General features: G+C 33.9%; 1 protein-coding gene across 6 annotated transcripts in view; it reads left to right on the top strand.

Moving 5' to 3' along the window:
* Positions 1-498: 498 nt before the first annotated feature.
* LOC124354884 (very low-density lipoprotein receptor-like) overlaps positions 499-16,948 on the top strand; it is a 910,157-nt gene continuing 893,707 nt past the window's right edge. For 3 of the 6 annotated variants that reach the window (XM_046805654.1, XM_046805647.1, XM_046805648.1), the window contains exon 1: positions 499-658. In XM_046805654.1, coding sequence (XP_046661610.1) covers positions 583-658 — 76 coding nt within the window. In that variant the 5' untranslated portion in view covers positions 499-582. The remainder of the gene's footprint in view (positions 659-16,948) is intronic. The other 3 variants (XM_046805653.1, XM_046805649.1, XM_046805655.1) reach the window with 2 other exon arrangements.

Raw genomic sequence — 16,948 nt, 5'->3', positions numbered from 1 at the left:
AAGCAAAATCAAGAAAGAACGTAAGTCAACAAAATCGAAATGTTTTGTCCAAAAATAGTTACATCACAGTTACACTAAGAGTTTTTATATACTACAATGTATGGAAGATGAGGTTGACAGTCACTATTATAAATAAAAAGTTATGAAGTATCAAAGACTAGAAATATTTATATAAAGGGTAAATTTATAAAACTAGAAGATTTGAAACTCAACTCCCTTAATTAGTTATTGTAATACAAATAATAATGAAAATGTGTACGAAGATTTTATGACTTGTTGAATTGACTGTATGAATTTTAATCAAGGAAAAAGAACTGGGAAAATTCAAAAGAAATAGATTGTTTTTGCTTAAAACCGAAAGATTCGTTGAGATACTGAAGGAATGAGTGAAATGCACTATGCGGTGCAGGTGACCGGGCTGACGAATAGTTCCGGGAACCGCCTGTAGGTGGCATTAGCGAAGTGGTATGTGCGCGCGCATCTCCTCCAGCCGGGCTGCTCAGTGTGTCGTCTGCACCCGGCGTGTGTCGGTCGTGTCGTGGCGTGCCGTATACGGGAGTGTTTCATGAGTGTATTGCCATCATGGGTGTGAAGTTTGTGCTATCGGTGCTTCTCCTCTCGGCATCTGGACTTCTCGTCCTCTGCCATGCCGAACTAGGTGAGTCCCTCCCCTCGTGGGTCAGTAGGTCACGAGGTCAACTCCCCTTCTACGATAAGGGATCACGGCGTATCTACCAGTGATAGTGAATGTTACGTAGTGATTATGTATGCAAACATAAGAAGCATGGGTTACCGGATACAGTATTGGATAAGTTTAAGCAGAAACCGATATGCCAAGTTGTATATTGTCATAAATATCGGGATTTTATCGGCATCATGTCAAGATAAGCTGTTCAAGAAATTATCCAAGATATGTCAAATTGGAGAGTTTTGAAATGGATTATACATCCACACAGGGAATAGAGTACCACTTTACTAAATAAGTTATATACCTGTATAAGACAATAATTCAATGATTACCAAAATTATAGTTCATTAAGCTTATTTATATAAATTATCAAACTACTTATCCCCAAGAAGGGACGAGAAATGATTGATAACATAAGATACAATCTTTGTAACTGAATAATAATATATCGTGACAAATAAGTGATAAAAATAAGCATTTTCCAAGAAATGTAAACTGGCTACATCTTACAGTACCTGCTTATCGTATCGCGTTCTTAAATGTAATCAAAGTACTCAGGCATAAATAACTAATGATTTATTGAATTATAAAATTTGTAGGATTTGGTTGTAATAAACGCTGGGTACGAACTATGGGTTTACAAACTATCAAAGTGGTTATCAAAATAATACTTTTCTATTTTTGTAACGGGCTGTGTGGGACACGTTATATGCGGCTTTACGCTGGTTGGGCAACGTAAGATACATGTGAGTTTGTGATGTATTAATGGATCAATAAGTCACAAACAAAGTATTTATAACAATTAAGTTCCCAATACAAATGTTAAAAATCCTAAAAATGGCACAAACGAATTATCAAACTTATTGGGAAATAAAGTTTATAATTGTCATTGTAGAATAGTTTTAAAATTTCATTATGACACTCTTTCTTAACTATTATATTATAATATGCAAACTAATTTTACTGAATTAAACATTGATTTAGGAGTAGTGGTGAATTCACTTTATCTTCTTACATTGTAAACAAAAACAAAATTACTAACATGTTGACATTGAAGATTAAAATTATGATTAATGTAAGTAATAGAGGATAACACTATAGGTTGTAATACCTTATAATTAGAAAAAGTTAAGAAATAACAATTATTATAGCTATTAATAATGATAATTTGGTTACGATATTATATAAAATACTAGGAAAAATGAAGTCTCACGTACTTCGTTAAATTTTATTGTTTGTACGATACATTAGCGAGTGTGTTTATTATTTTAAAATAAAGTACAAATAAAAAAATCAAATTTTAAGTTCACTAATAAACTTAAAAATTCAGATGCAAATACGCAAAGTATTAGCATTTAAACTAAGCTAATAAAAAACTTATATGATTTTTGGCTTTGAAAGAGTTAATAATTTTCCTTCATATTACTTATAAAACTTCTTGAGAAATCCAATTTCAAAATGCTGTATTTTTGTCGAGTGATAATTTGACATTTCAAACCAACAATCTCATACAGTCATTATTGTTACATATAATTGCTTCCGTATCAGGGTTGCAAGTGGTAAATTGAATGACGAGAGATGTTCTTGTACAGAAAAGCAAGCTGAAGTAAATGAAATAACTGTGGCGTTGTTTGCTTATCGCAAAGTCAAGTCTTCAGCACTATGGCGTTCTGTGGCACTGCTGTTTTTGTAATTAGAACATCATAATACATTTGAGGACCAATTGATTGTCTTTAAAGAAAATTAAAAAAATATTCTTCTCGTTGTAATATGCTGTAATATTATGATACATTCTGCCTTCTCCTAAGACTTTATCCTTGGAGCTCTTTTACCTTATTGTTGTTAAAATTCAACAATGGTCCGAAATGGTAATGTAACGAAACAACATCGACCTGAAAACTAACAGAGAATAAACACATTTTTAGTTAGGAGCTATTCAGAAATAATCTCCATTAGAATTACATTCAACAGCTCAATATCAAATGTTGGCTCTGTTTACAAAACAAGAAAACGCAGGACAAGACGGAGGCTAAATGTTACCCAGTGCCGGTCCGCTTGTGTGGCAACGCGGTGAAGGTTGCCACACATGTAGTCTGAGTTGCTATTGGATGTGTGATGATTATATTAATGGTTATGATGATGATGATGATGATGATGTGGTGATGTGTGTGTTTAGCTGCGGCTCTGTCTGATGCAGGCATAACTGTGGCTCAAGCGAGTTGTTGGATACTACGTACTATAAGGAAGACGTAACCTCGATGTGGAATTCAATAAGAGAGTCATTGACACTTTTGTTGTGAATGGATCGCCGCGAGAGGTTGTACACGCTATGACCGCTATCGTAGTCTCGTACAAACAATGATATCAGTATTGAATAGTGGTTGGCTCTATCTGAAAGACAGAAAGTTAAGGTCAAGTACATTAGTCTCCTACTCTACACGAGTTCTGGTCGTCTTAAGATAACTGGATCGATGTTGAATGGGATAATATTTTTTGTGTAATGACAGGAAAAAAAGTGGTTTCATTACTTCATGAGACATTCTATGCATTATATAATATATTTCTAACAATTTAAACTAAAGTATTGTCTTGCTTCTTAGGATTAAAGTAAGGTATATATAATTTTAATTGAGAACCTTTGAACTATACCTTTTCAATTTAATGGGTTATTGGGTTTCGCCTACGGAGATGTAAAATGTTAGTTGCCATTCTCCACCTTGATAAAAGCGTCCAAACAAAATATACTGAGAAAGAAACTGAAATCATCCTTATACAATATTAGGATGCATGTTACTGACTAAGCGAGGTAATCGTTTTGAAATATTCTGTTCGTTTGGATGCTTACACACCGGAGCTGTGTACAAAGCACACGGAGAAGAAGATACAAAGCAGTACAAATGATTTCAGTTATAAGATTATCCAACTTAGGGTAGGCATAAAAATGAACTCTTCCTAAATCAATATTAACACTTTATATTTGTTTATATACATTGAATGTATATTTGAAAGTGCAAGGTAGGAGGTGTACACCACATCAGGTGGCACGTGACTTGGCTTTGTTAAGTTATCATGGAAAATGTCAATTTATAGCTCATTTCGAAAGACTAAATCTGTTGCTATGCCTTATGTTAAAATTGTATCTGATTGTATACTAATTTTGTTTATATATTTATGTATTGTAAAATTTTATCGTTGTCATAATTGTTTACCAAAACAGAAATGGAAAAATGTTTGCTAGCGCTAAGCAGAATCCCATGAAGTGACATAACGATAATCGAACTCGATGTTGCTTAATAGAAGCTTCATGCAAGTGCATAGGTCAGTTCGTTTATCGACATATCGTGCGGACGGACAGACAGACAGACCGACATACACGACATTCACTAACCCCTCGCTAAAGTTTAGCAAATAATCGTTTTATCTCTTTACTAATATAAATCGGAAGACAGAAAACATTGTTATGGAAATATTATGGTTTGTTGGATAATTAACTTGTAAATTATTACTTAGAAAGTCACATGGATTGATAATTAAGTTGTACCCGTGCAATAAAAATCACAAAGCGTTGCAGTGTAATTAATGCAGATTGCATCGCGTTTCACAGAACAATGCGTGTTGAGTGTTCGATAGAATATTCTCAGGTCCGGAATATTCAGTAGCAATGCTTAAATATAACATTGTAAGTCACAAAACCAGAGCTTTCATTGCATTTTAATATATCTTTAAACGTTTATTTAAAACAATTAAGTGTTTACGTGGAAACTTTTGAGTATTGGTGAAGTGTTTAAAAAGGCTAAACGCATTGTAAAATGTATGTTTGAATATTAGATAACGTTAACGACTACACATCTACTGTGAAATCTTACTTTCAATGCTTCAAGGCTACTATGATATTTAACTGTATTGAAAAGCTGGGATAGGAGATTGTTTTTAAGAACCTCTATGAGATATATCGTGTTATTCATTTTAACGATGTTTGGCACACTCGCTACCATGGACTACCAGGAAAAAAGCCTATTTCGTTCTCTAGCGTCACCACCTCTGTTAGAATGAACACTTACTTTTTCTGTGGACTGTTATTCGTTATTTTTGTGTTAGATGTGAATTTTTTTTATTTAAGCTAGTTTGCCGCGGCAGTTTTTAGGGATAATTTGCAACATACAACCGTAAAAAAGACGTTTGTTTTACGATTGCACCTATAAGTTAAGTGATCTAACACAGCCTGGGAAATTTGCTCAGAAACTTTGATTTATGCAATATCTCATAGATGTTATTAAACCCGTTTCCGTTTTATTGTTCAGTCTGAAGGAGGATAATCCAGCGGCTATAAAATTATTAGAATCATATAACGTACATAAGTAATAAAGCACTCAATGGTCTCGAGTGCTCATATTCAGCAACTTATTGTCGTGATATACTGGAAACTCAAAGTACCTTTTGCGTGGCGTACATAATGCGAAAGAACATTTCATTCAATTTGCATTAAGTGGTCTAATTTATTACCTCTAAAATCTGAATGAAAGTGCCCCTGTTACAACCACCGCGGAGTATTACGCGTCGCTAGGAAACGGCAGCTTATTGTAGATCTAGACGTCCCACGCGCTTTGCGGCGCCAAGCCATTTCCTAACAATATGGATTTTGTCAGGGCAGTCTGTTATCCTTACTTTGACGGGGGCGGTGTTTACATCTCTCGGAGGATAAGAATTTAGTTCGACCTTCTCCTGTCCACACCATACGATCTATTCAATACTTTCATGCCTGAATCTCTCATGACTGTAAGTCGCTTGGGAAATTGTTTCTGCTTTCGAGGGGTATAATTGACTCCTTAATTGATATAATAAAAATAACACTGTAATTGTTTGACAATTTGAAGTAATACAATAACGAAGTTTATTGTATCAAGGGTTTGAACATTGAAACAAACGTTTTGAATATAAAAACATCTTCAGTTGATCTTTACCTCCTCAGAGAATGTAGTTTGAAATATAAGCGGAAACTCTCTTTCTTGAAAACTGGTTAAATAAATTGTGAACTATTTTATAGGCATTCTTTAGATGGTGTGAGATGGTAATAGCGATGGTACGAGGGATATAAAATAAGATTTGGGCTATTTAGAAAAAAATTGCAATTGGAATTTTAAAATTTTGGTTACTAAAAGAAACATTACAATATTTATGTGCAAATAAAAAAAGTTAAATGAAAAGTTTATATAGCTTTTCAAAATAGTTCTCAACTTGAGCAATTCTTACATACGAGATTTTCATGAAGGAACATCCTGTGGGTGGAAAAGAGGGATAAAGAGTCACCGATAGCATAAGTCTCTTAAAGCCCGAAGTAATATGCAGTATTTGATTTTTATAATTTAAAACGTTGCAAATATCTGTTGTTAGGCGTGTTATACTTTTTAATCATCCCGTATGATAGTTAAAGAAATATAAAAATAACGAAGGATATTAAAATGTTCCCACTTACCATTTCCCTCTCCTCATCCGAATATTCTGACTTAAATAATTAATTTTCGTAAAAGCAACTCGTGAAACTAATATTAATCCACCGAGGTTCTCAATTAAAAGCGACTCGACGGGCTCTGGGCGTGAAGTTACATGATTTTATAAGCAGCCAAAATTACAAATTCGTGTACTCGCCCCTCCCCCTTTAATGCAAACCCTGAGCAGGTTTAATAATCAATGACAGAGAGAAGTGGCAACTTGGCTTTAGCAACAGTTCGAGGTCAGGTTATAAAGGTTTGGTTGGGCTACATGTTTGAAAAAAAAGGGTTATAATTAACTATAATTTACTTGTTAATTATTAGTGTCAATAATTAATATTAATTGTTAGTTTATCGAGATCTTTCATTACATGATTTCACATTATGGAACTAAATTAATCCGATTAATTATTGATTTTAAAACTGATGCAATATCGTGGCTAAAAATCCAGATTATTATTGAATGCTGTACAGAAAATTAACTTTCGCTTAGGCCCTTAATGCTTAAAAGCTATAATAAAGCTGATTTGAAAACATTTAGGTGCTGGTCAAATAAAACAGATTTTGATCTTGTAAGTTTTGAATAAAATAATAACATCAAAGTCTACCCATTTGTGCTGCTTAGTTCAGAGGTACATTTTATTTATTCAATATCATGATGTTGTATGCTGGAATTAAAAGAAAGTAGTCAGCAAGTAAAAAAATGTATGGCTACAAAAATGTGTAATTTATGTGTTTATATTGTATGATAAAGATATTTACAAAAATTTAATTTCATATTTAGGATATTAATTTACATTTTATTGTGAATAAAATGTCACGTAATACAAAAGGAAATATTGGGATTTTAAAACATTGGCTATTATTTGTAATATTGATCTAGAAATTACAGTTTTGAAAGTCAACATGAAAGTAACCGGTACTAAAAGATTGAGACGATGAATGAATATATGAAACACACAGTTAACAAGAAGTACAAGTACCGGTACTATAGGTGGAAGAACCTGAAGTGAAGCGCTTTCGATCACAAGTGTTCTCAACCCCAAGCAGTGTTAGTCCGTCATTATAATATGTAAAATAACAAGTCGCATATGTTAGATTACTTTCTGAAAACAGTAACATAAATCTCAAAAAGTGAAAAAGTTTATAGTGATGATGACAGTTCATATAATGTTGTGGAAACCCTATAAAGTTAGTAACACCCACACCTTAGTAACAAGAATTCCTGACACTATTAATGTACGTCTCATTATCACTAATACATAAAATCTGAACTGCTTTGAAATAGAATGAGTTGGGCCAGTGTTGCTGTAAGTAATGCTTATTCTACTATATACATTACACATTTTTAAAATGCAGAGGTACAGAGTTGGTTCAGATACGGCCTCATACATTCTGGATTTGTGTATGAAAAGTTCAGAATTTATTTATACACTGGTCCAAGCTCGCTGCATCCTTTGATAGCCGTTGCCCGTATCAATGTGAGCGATACATATCACACTGAAGTGTTTTAGGCCCATCGTTCATTTTATATGAAGAGGTTTTTAGTTAAAAAATATTTGCAGTAAATAAATTCAATTTTTGGGAAGGGAAAGCGAGTTTTTCTTTTTAAAGGTTGTTAAAGAAAGCGCTTCTATAAGGCAACTTACGAGCTAATATAATTTACCTATGTGCGATGGAATTTCACTTATATTATGAACAATTGGGAACACATCTATACTTTTGAGAAGTATTATTAGGTTAATCAACGGAATGAAACAACGTGGGGTTTTATTTTAGAGGAATGTTTCATCCATCTTGTTCTACCATAAACAAGCACGTGTTTAGTAGACAAATAAAAATAATATATGCTGTGCGGCTTCCTTAGTATATTTCAGTTTAAGTTTGTTGTTTGTCATTGTGTACTGAGTTCGTGTGCTTTCGACAATGCAAAACAGTTGTGGACTAAAACATAAACGATATTTAGTCAAAGGCCTTAACCGGGATTGTGCCTGACAAAACACGAGTTCTCTCTCGTATGCGCCTTTTGTGCGACACGCCTTTCAAGGCTTTCGGCCACGGGATACATTAGCAAACAGGCTAAATAGGGAGGGATCGTTTTGTTTAAATGGAACAATTGGTTGCGCAGATTTAATCCAATTAGAGAAAAGTAACTCGGAGTCACAAAAGGGGATTTCTGTATGAAATAACCCTAGAAGCGTAGCAGGACTGATATTGACCTGCAGCCTGGCTCCGTTGCGCTGAATTGCCACTCAATCGAGCACACCCCCTCCTCTCGCCGCTTTAGTTTCCATCTAGATTTATTCAACCTTTGGATTTTAAATAGGTGAAATAAACTATTCTTCGTCTATTTTCAAGCCACTTCTCTCGCCCACTCACGTTTGCTTGTTACGATTACACTTATTACACTTAAAGGAACTGTTTCTTTTAGTTTCAAAATAAAGCATTTCAAATTGCTTTATTTTGATCATACTGAAGTACGGTGTAGATGAGTTGTGTAACTTTTATTCAATAGGAGTGGTTAAACAAATTAAGTTGTTGTGTTTCGTTCCTAACAAAGGTTAATAAAATCTGCGTTAAAGGTATTTAGTATACTGCTAAAATCTATCTTATTGCCATTGGGAAACCACACGGACAACCATTTGATCGATTAAGGAAATTTTAGAAACAAACATCACTGTTTTTTGAGGTTACCTAGTGCACACCTCCTATAATTTATACCCACTCTTAGAGTAGCATAGCAAATGCTGTGTGGGTATAATCTCGTCGCTTTGTATGTTTTAATATATTTATTAATTAATATACTTGTGATGTAAAACGGGCAATACAAGGATGTAATTAAATTAAAATATATACTATAATATTGTAAATGACGAATTATAACTGTTAATTACATAACATAAATCGTAATGAACACCCTTGCCAAATTCTTATATGCAAGGGTATAAGAATTCTTATGAAGGGTATGGGTTGTTCTTATTCCCGTATGCTTTTGAACTTTTTACTCATGGGGATAGTAGTTATTATGGCACGTATTTGTCACATGTTTGTGCACTTAAACCGATTGCTACTAGGTGGCACATTATTTGTTTTTATAAACCAAAAAATAGGTCAGCTAATAGTGAATCTTACGAAGATGAATTTTAAAACGGTACGTCGAAAAATGACACCTACATGACAAAATGCACGTGCGAGATTGATATAGTAAACAATAACCACAGCAATTAATTTTAGGCTAGAGGATTCTAGCAATTAAACACTGAATTTTAAAATGTTTTGTACCCACAGTGAAATCTATAAACTAAGGCTACTGGTATTAAAACTCTAAATGAAAATAAAACGAGACACACATACACACTCACACTTGTATTACGGTTCAAAAATAAGCTACGCACTATCACCCAGTTTCACCGGAACTAATCCTGATGTTTCGCGGAACCGAGGAAACGTTCCACATGTTCAAGGTCAACCGGCTGTTATGCGGTCAGGCTTCACGGTGATTATCGAAGCGGGTTCGTTGTATTCTTGAAATTCCAATTAAAATAATTAACTATGTACGCCATTTGTTGCTACAGTATTTATTATGTTACGCGAAAGACACAAACAATCAAAACATGGTTTAAAAATAATTTCAATATCTATTTTAGTATCTTAATTCTCGTCCAAAAGTTAAACTTTGCTAAATTTTAATCTTGACTAAACGATAAAAATATAGTAGAGTAGAAAAATAACAAAGTTTTAAAATTAATTTTTCTATATTGAGGTGTTATGCAGAATTCACAAGATTAACCCTGACGGTGTGACATTGTAATATTTATTTTATTAGCAACATACTGGTAAATGTGGCCATCGTATTGCTAAGCCATATTAGATTGAAGGTTAATAACTTCCACGATAAGAACATTTCAGATATAATAAAAAGTAATGATAGAATCAGTGATACCGACTTTCAAGGTGTTCTACAGTATGTTTTTTTCTGTTTAAACGTATACATACTGAACGTCAGGGCTCCGCCCCACTGGCCTCTGAAATTGCAAAAACCTTCCACAAGTGCGTTGGAGTAAACACATATTATTAATTAAAAGAGCTTGTAAAATTGTATCAACTGTTCTCTGTAAACATTATAATATGACAATAAAACCATATGTTTAATTAATTGTACAACCATTAGTAGTTTTTTCAATAGTAGTCTTGAATGCATAGAGTAAAGTTAACACTTCTTATTTCAACCTTTTCTGCAATCGCTGATGATCTACGTATACGTTTTTTCATAGGGACAAAGAAAAAATCAAGAAATAATTAATTTAATCCATAAGTTGCATGAAATTGGCTGGAATTAGAAATATATTTCGCGTAAACCTAAAATCATAACTATTATAATAGTTATGATTTTAGGTTTACGCGGGGCCAACGAAAAAATTTTTTTGTGGAAAACTTTTTTTTACTTTAATAGCTGATTTTTATAGATTTTTATGTGCTGAATCCAAATCTGGCCTTAGTTTTTTTGTATCACCCATAGTTTTTTCTGCAATTTGGGTTTTTATGTAGTATACATTTTTATGTAGTTTCTTATGTAGTATAAAATACGGTATATGGTGAAATTAATGAAACACTATGTTACATCATAATTATGAATATATTAATACAATAGGTTACTTGAAAGAGTTATACATGTGGTATAATACAGGTTCCATTAGTCATCTGGGATTGGTTTGTATTTTCTTTCCCTCTTTTCTTTGAAACTTCTTGTGTAGCTTTTTCTACGATGAGTCGCCTGCTGAACTTCTCTGTGAAGTGACCAACAGTGTAGTCCCCCATCATGTTAGTGTTCCAGCGGCCCTGATAGCGTTTTTTCCATCAGTTTAATGTCCTGGTGAAAAAACGCTCTCCTTGCTCCCTCACTTACATCGCCCAAGTTTTCCGGGAAGTAATCAAGATGACTGTTCAGGAAGTGAACTTTCAGGCTCATCAAACATCCTAACTTTTTAAAGTTCTTTAACATGTTAGCAAACAATAGCAACATATTCTGGATCTTTTTTATTCCCCAAGAACTTGGTAACCACTTGCTTGAATGACACCCATGCTTCTTTCTCATTTGAGGTCATTGTCGATTCAAAGTTAAGGTCTAACATCATTTTTCTAATTGTCTGGTCCGACAAAGACGCCTTCTTTCAGTTTAGCTTCTGAAAGGTGTGGAAACTTTAGGCAGAGATACATAAAACATGGCCCATCTTTAGGCAAAGCCTTGACAAACTGTTTCATGAGGCCTAACTTTATGTGAAGAGGTGGTAGGAGCACTTTTTTTGGATCTACGAGGTTTTTGCGATGAATGTTCTTTTCACCTGGTTTTAACGATTCCCTAGCAGGCCAGTTCTTTTTGCACCAATGTTGATCTCTAGCCCTACTGTCCCATTCACACAAGAAACATGGAAACTTGGTAAAACCACCTTGTTGACCAAAGTAGCATACATGTTACTTTTAAATCACCACATATCATCCAACCATGATCACAATAGCCTATTTTATTCAGCACTATTTCTAGGTTTTCATAGCTTTCTTTCATGTGTACAGAATGACCAACAGGTATAGATGCGTACTGGTTTCCATTGTGTAATAAAACAGCCTTTAAACTTCTTTTGGATGAGTCAATGAACAGCCTTCCAGTCTTCCTTTTTGTACTCAACACCAAATTCATTCATCAGACCTGGAATGTCTGTACAGTACACCAAATCACCATCTTGTTCAAAAAACTTTGAAAATTGTTTGCTCTCTCTTTCTATACACATAAATGCTGGTTCCAGCACCCAACAAGTTCTTTTCTTTTAGTCTAGAGCCAAGCAATTCAGCTTTTTCTTTACTAAAGCCTAGATCCCTAACCAAGTCATTAAGTTCAATCTGAGTAAACAATTTAGGCTCTACATTTTCTGTAATACATCGAAATTCTTCATCATCTTGTTCATCTAACTCAGATTCTACATCATAAGATGGTTCAGTTTGAATGGAATCCAAATCATCTGGAGGTTCAGGGGACCGGCAAATCTTGACCGTGTTTCACATGGTCGGATGGCAGACATAAGGTTAGGGTAGCTTATTACCTTCTTATTTTTTGAGTTGTGACCAGTTACATCAACACTGCAAAAGTAACAATCATCAGAATGATTTCTTGGCTCTCTCCATAATCATAGGAACAGCAAATTTGAAGGATTTTTTCTCCTTTTGTGACCATTTTCTTAGATCTTCAACACATACATAACATACCTTATGCGGCGCCCAATATTTATCCTGATCTCCAAGTAAAGTTCCAAAGTATGATCGATAAAACCTTTTTCACAAAGTCCGTAATGTTTCTTTGGTGTTTTTTAATCACAAACTCACCACAAATATAACAAAAACTTGTCAACAGAGTTTTTACAACCGCGGTTAGACATTGTGTTGAGCCAACGTGTACAAAAACCGTGAAAGTGAGGTTAGATTGACAGTAAAACAAACATCAGCTGTTAACGTTCAAATGGAATCTACCTTTTTTGATCTTTTAGTGTGTTTCAGCAGTGCTACAACACAATTTAAGTCCATTACCTCTACTTTTTTGATTATATTTAAAACTCTGTAGAAATCGCTTAGTTAAAAAAAATGTTACTTCAAAATGTGAAGAAATTGTGGGTGATACAGCTTTTTAAGCATCATATTTGGATTCAGCGACCTAAAAAACATTAGAATAAGGTATTTTTAGTAAAAAAGTTTTTTCATCGTTGGCCTGTGTATTGATTTCCCTTAACATTTGAACTTCTTTACCATCGACGCTGTAATAATGTGTACCTAAAAATGCCTACTTCCATTTATAAATTGTATAGAGCCACATCATAAATGCTTTTACCGAAAAGATTTAAGATTCCTCCATACTGGTCTAAAATAGTTCAATTGTTACTGAAATCGTTGGAGCTTTTAAAAATGGCGTATTGAAAAGAAATTTTAGATAGAAATAATTCAAATTTATACCTCTGTTTTCTGTGTGAAAACAGGTACGTAGAAAACTGTTCTTCTCTCTCCGACTGCAGGACCTCAAATTACCGCTCTTAATACATAAATTTAGAGTCGATCAAGAGATTGGAATATCTTTCAGTGGCTCCCACTCATTAAAAGAGTGTTTAGAATGTCATTTAAAACGAATATGCTGAAGGTGTCAATATTTTTCAGTAGAGAATTGCGTACTAAACAGCGGGTAACCGCTAGTAGTATATATTTGAAGTGGCTTACCTTCATACAGTTATTTTAATTAATTAAATATATTCTTTGCCCTTTACGCCCTTTATATCGTAACATTTTGTCAAAGGTTTCATTTTAATTAATTTCTTTTGCCATGTTATCTCTATTTTTATCTTATAATTAATAATTTAGTTTTGTCTAATTTACTTAACATTTTCTAGACAGGCGAAAGAATTACTATTGATTTCTTAAAACAGCGAATCAATCACAATAATAGATAACGCGTATTACTAGATTTGGTAGTTTTCATGTCATGCCCCATGTGTATATTTGCCAACAAGTAAGCAATATCCTTGTATTGTTAATTATATTTACATACACTGAAAGTATCACCAATTTATGAGTAAACATATGAGCGATTCTAAAATTTATAAACGCTATCGTATGTTATGCAACAACGTAAAATCCACTAAAAACTATGCCACAATGTAAAATTCCCAAAACAGACGAACAACGTGTGGCGTGTTCTTTTTAATTTTAATAAAAATACAGACTAGAAAGGCTTGCTGGATTTTACTGGCCAGAGGACAAGGTAGAGCCAATACTACTCTGTTCAGTACACTGATAACGATAATAAGGCAGGAAGGAAACGAGGTCAAAGGTCATGATTGTATCGCCCGATCTCGCTGACACAGGCTAGTGTTATCAGGCCACATTATCCAGTATATTAGTCTAACAATACTATCTTTTAATCGTTGGACACTAAATGGTTCCAAATAATTAGCTATTAACTCCCCGATTGATTTTTAATTGTGACATTATTGTTTAAATATCAAAACTTGTTCATATTATAATGTAGGCTTGTTGATTGTTAAAAGTTAAGAATGAATGTAATAATAAATATAAGTTCAATGAATGCAGTTGCTCTATGCAGTCTAATTATTGTTTCTCATTCATCTCTTAGAAAAAAATGTTAATAATAATGATTAGGGAAAAGGACAGTTAAATATGAATTCAGGACCAACCGATTTAATACGGGATACTATAAATATAGATTATTAATAAATCACGTATAGGAAGTTAATTATTTCAAGTTCGATAGGTAAGTTTGTATACTCATCCAAGCTTCTAGAACATGTTTAACAGTTTTTCATATAATTGTATGGGTAAGTAAGTTGGCTTGAGTTGAATGAGCAGTGGGCGGACATAATTACATATTTAATTATCCTAGACGATTCCATGAATCAGCCAGAACTGAATGTAGATTAAGGTAAATTAAATGGTCTGATTAAAATCCAACTTCCCTCGGTTTTACAGTTAAAGTTTTTTATCAATTTTTTTTAAACAAATTCTGTTCCGTTCCTTAACACTTTACTTAGCGTGTATCCATTTATATACATTCCTGAACTTTACTGAGAGTTGCCCCACTCACTATATACTGCCAAGGAAAGATTTAACATACAAAAATCAAGTTAGTGCTTCAGTATGAGTTGGATAGTTCTCGGAAAATAGTTACGTAGTTTAAGCTGGTTAACATAATGTGGGTTCGTGCTGCTGAAATTATGGGTATTGCCTTATCAACTATTTGGAAACAAAATCAGCTGCGTAGTTTAAGATAATAATTTCCAATAGCAACACATGTTCCACAGCCTATCAAAACCTGTAGTCAGTATTGATTATTAGAGTATGTTTAAGAAGTCACTTTAATTGTGTCAGAGATGTTTTAATTGTGTCAGAGATGTGAAATGAATGATTTAACATTTTACTGTACCATGTTGTGTTGAAATATTTGTATATTAAAAACAATTAACACTATTTATTATTATAATACGATCTATGTAGTCTCACGTGAATGAAGAACTAGTTTACGGAATTTATACTATGAGGTGTTTGATATTTATTTTATCTCGGTATAACTACAAAAATATATATAGACAATCCAAAAATAAAATAAAAACATTCTTATTATGTGTAAATGTTGTCACATTTTATATTTTGATTGATTAAACATAAAATTACTTGAAACTGACAGGTAAACTGTTTTTGACGTAAATTGTTATGAAATGTTATGTTATTTGTTCCGGTGTTGCATGATAGTTTTTGGATACGAATATCGATAAATAAGAACGAAAATTATTAATTAGTATTGCATCTTGCATGTTAATGCTATTCATGGAGAATTAGATCTCCTTTCATGTCTAAGAACCTTTGATCTTAGGGATTGCCCATAATAGGATATGGCACTAATTGAACATTTAACTGCCACTAGTTGATCGATGAGTATTGGGGAGTCTATCAATGGCTGGCTTGTTACGATGTTTAAGTACTGAGGAGTCTATTAATGACTGGGATGTTCATAGTCAAGTCTTAACTTCACTATTACGGTTGTAATTGTGCTTGTGCCATTATAGGTATCGCCCTTGACAGGCTCTGGCTCCAGTTGACTAGTTAACTACTACTAGTTGTTCGATATTTAAGTACTGAGGAGTCTATTAATGACTGGGATGTTCATAGTCAAGTCTTAACTTCACTATTACGGTTGTAATTGTGCTTGTGCCATTATAGGGATCGCCCTTGACAGGCTCTAGCACCAATTGACCAGTTAACTGCCACTAGTTGATCTATAAGTATTGGGAGTCGATCATAGTCAAACACGTTTCATAGTTAAGTCGTAACTTAACTATTACAGTAATGTTATACGTTTTCTCGTGCCATTGTAGGGATCGCCCTTGACACGCTCTTGTAACAATTGACCAGTTAACTGCCACTAGTTGATCTATGAGTATTGGGAGTCGATCATAGTCAAACACGTTCATAGTTAAGTCGTAACTTAACTATTACAGTAATGTTATACGTTTTCTCGTGCCATTGTAGGGATCGCCCTTGACACGCTCTTGTAACAATTGACCAGTTAACTGCCACTAGTTGATCTATAAGTATTGGGAGTCGATCATAGTCAAACACGTTCATAGTTAAGTCGTAACTTAACTATTACAGTAATGTTTATACGTTTTCTCGTGCCATTGTAGGGATCGCCCTTGACACGCTCTTGTAACAATTGACCAGTTAACTGCCACTAGTTGATCTATAAGTATTGGGAGTCGATCATAGTCAAACACGTTCATAGTTAAGTCGTAACTTAACTATTACAGTAATGTTATACGTTTTCTCGTGCCATTGTAGGGATCGCCCTTGACACGCTCTTGTAACAATTGACCAGTTAACTTGCCACTAGTTGATCTATGAGTATTGGGAGTCGATCATAGTCAAACACGTTCATAGTTAAGTCGTAACTTAACTATTACAGTAATGTTATACGTTTTCTCGTGCCATTGTAGGGATCGCCCTTGACACGCTCTATGTAAAATTGACCAGTTAATGCCACTAGTTGATCATGAGTATAGTATTAGTCCACATAGTTGTAACTTGTAATGCTTGTGCCATTGTAGGGATCGCCCTTGACAGGCTATGGCTCCATTGACCAGTTAACTGACTAGTTGATCTATTTAACTGTACTGAGGAGTCTATCTAATGACTGTATCATAGTCAAGTCTACAGTAACTTCATT

The sequence above is a fragment of the Homalodisca vitripennis genome, chromosome 2, assembly GCF_021130785.1.
Source record: "Homalodisca vitripennis isolate AUS2020 chromosome 2, UT_GWSS_2.1, whole genome shotgun sequence".
Classification (NCBI taxonomy): Eukaryota; Metazoa; Arthropoda; class Insecta; order Hemiptera; family Cicadellidae; genus Homalodisca; species Homalodisca vitripennis.
Note: the sequence above shows the minus strand (reverse complement) of the source record. Positions and strands in the feature narration are given on the sequence as shown.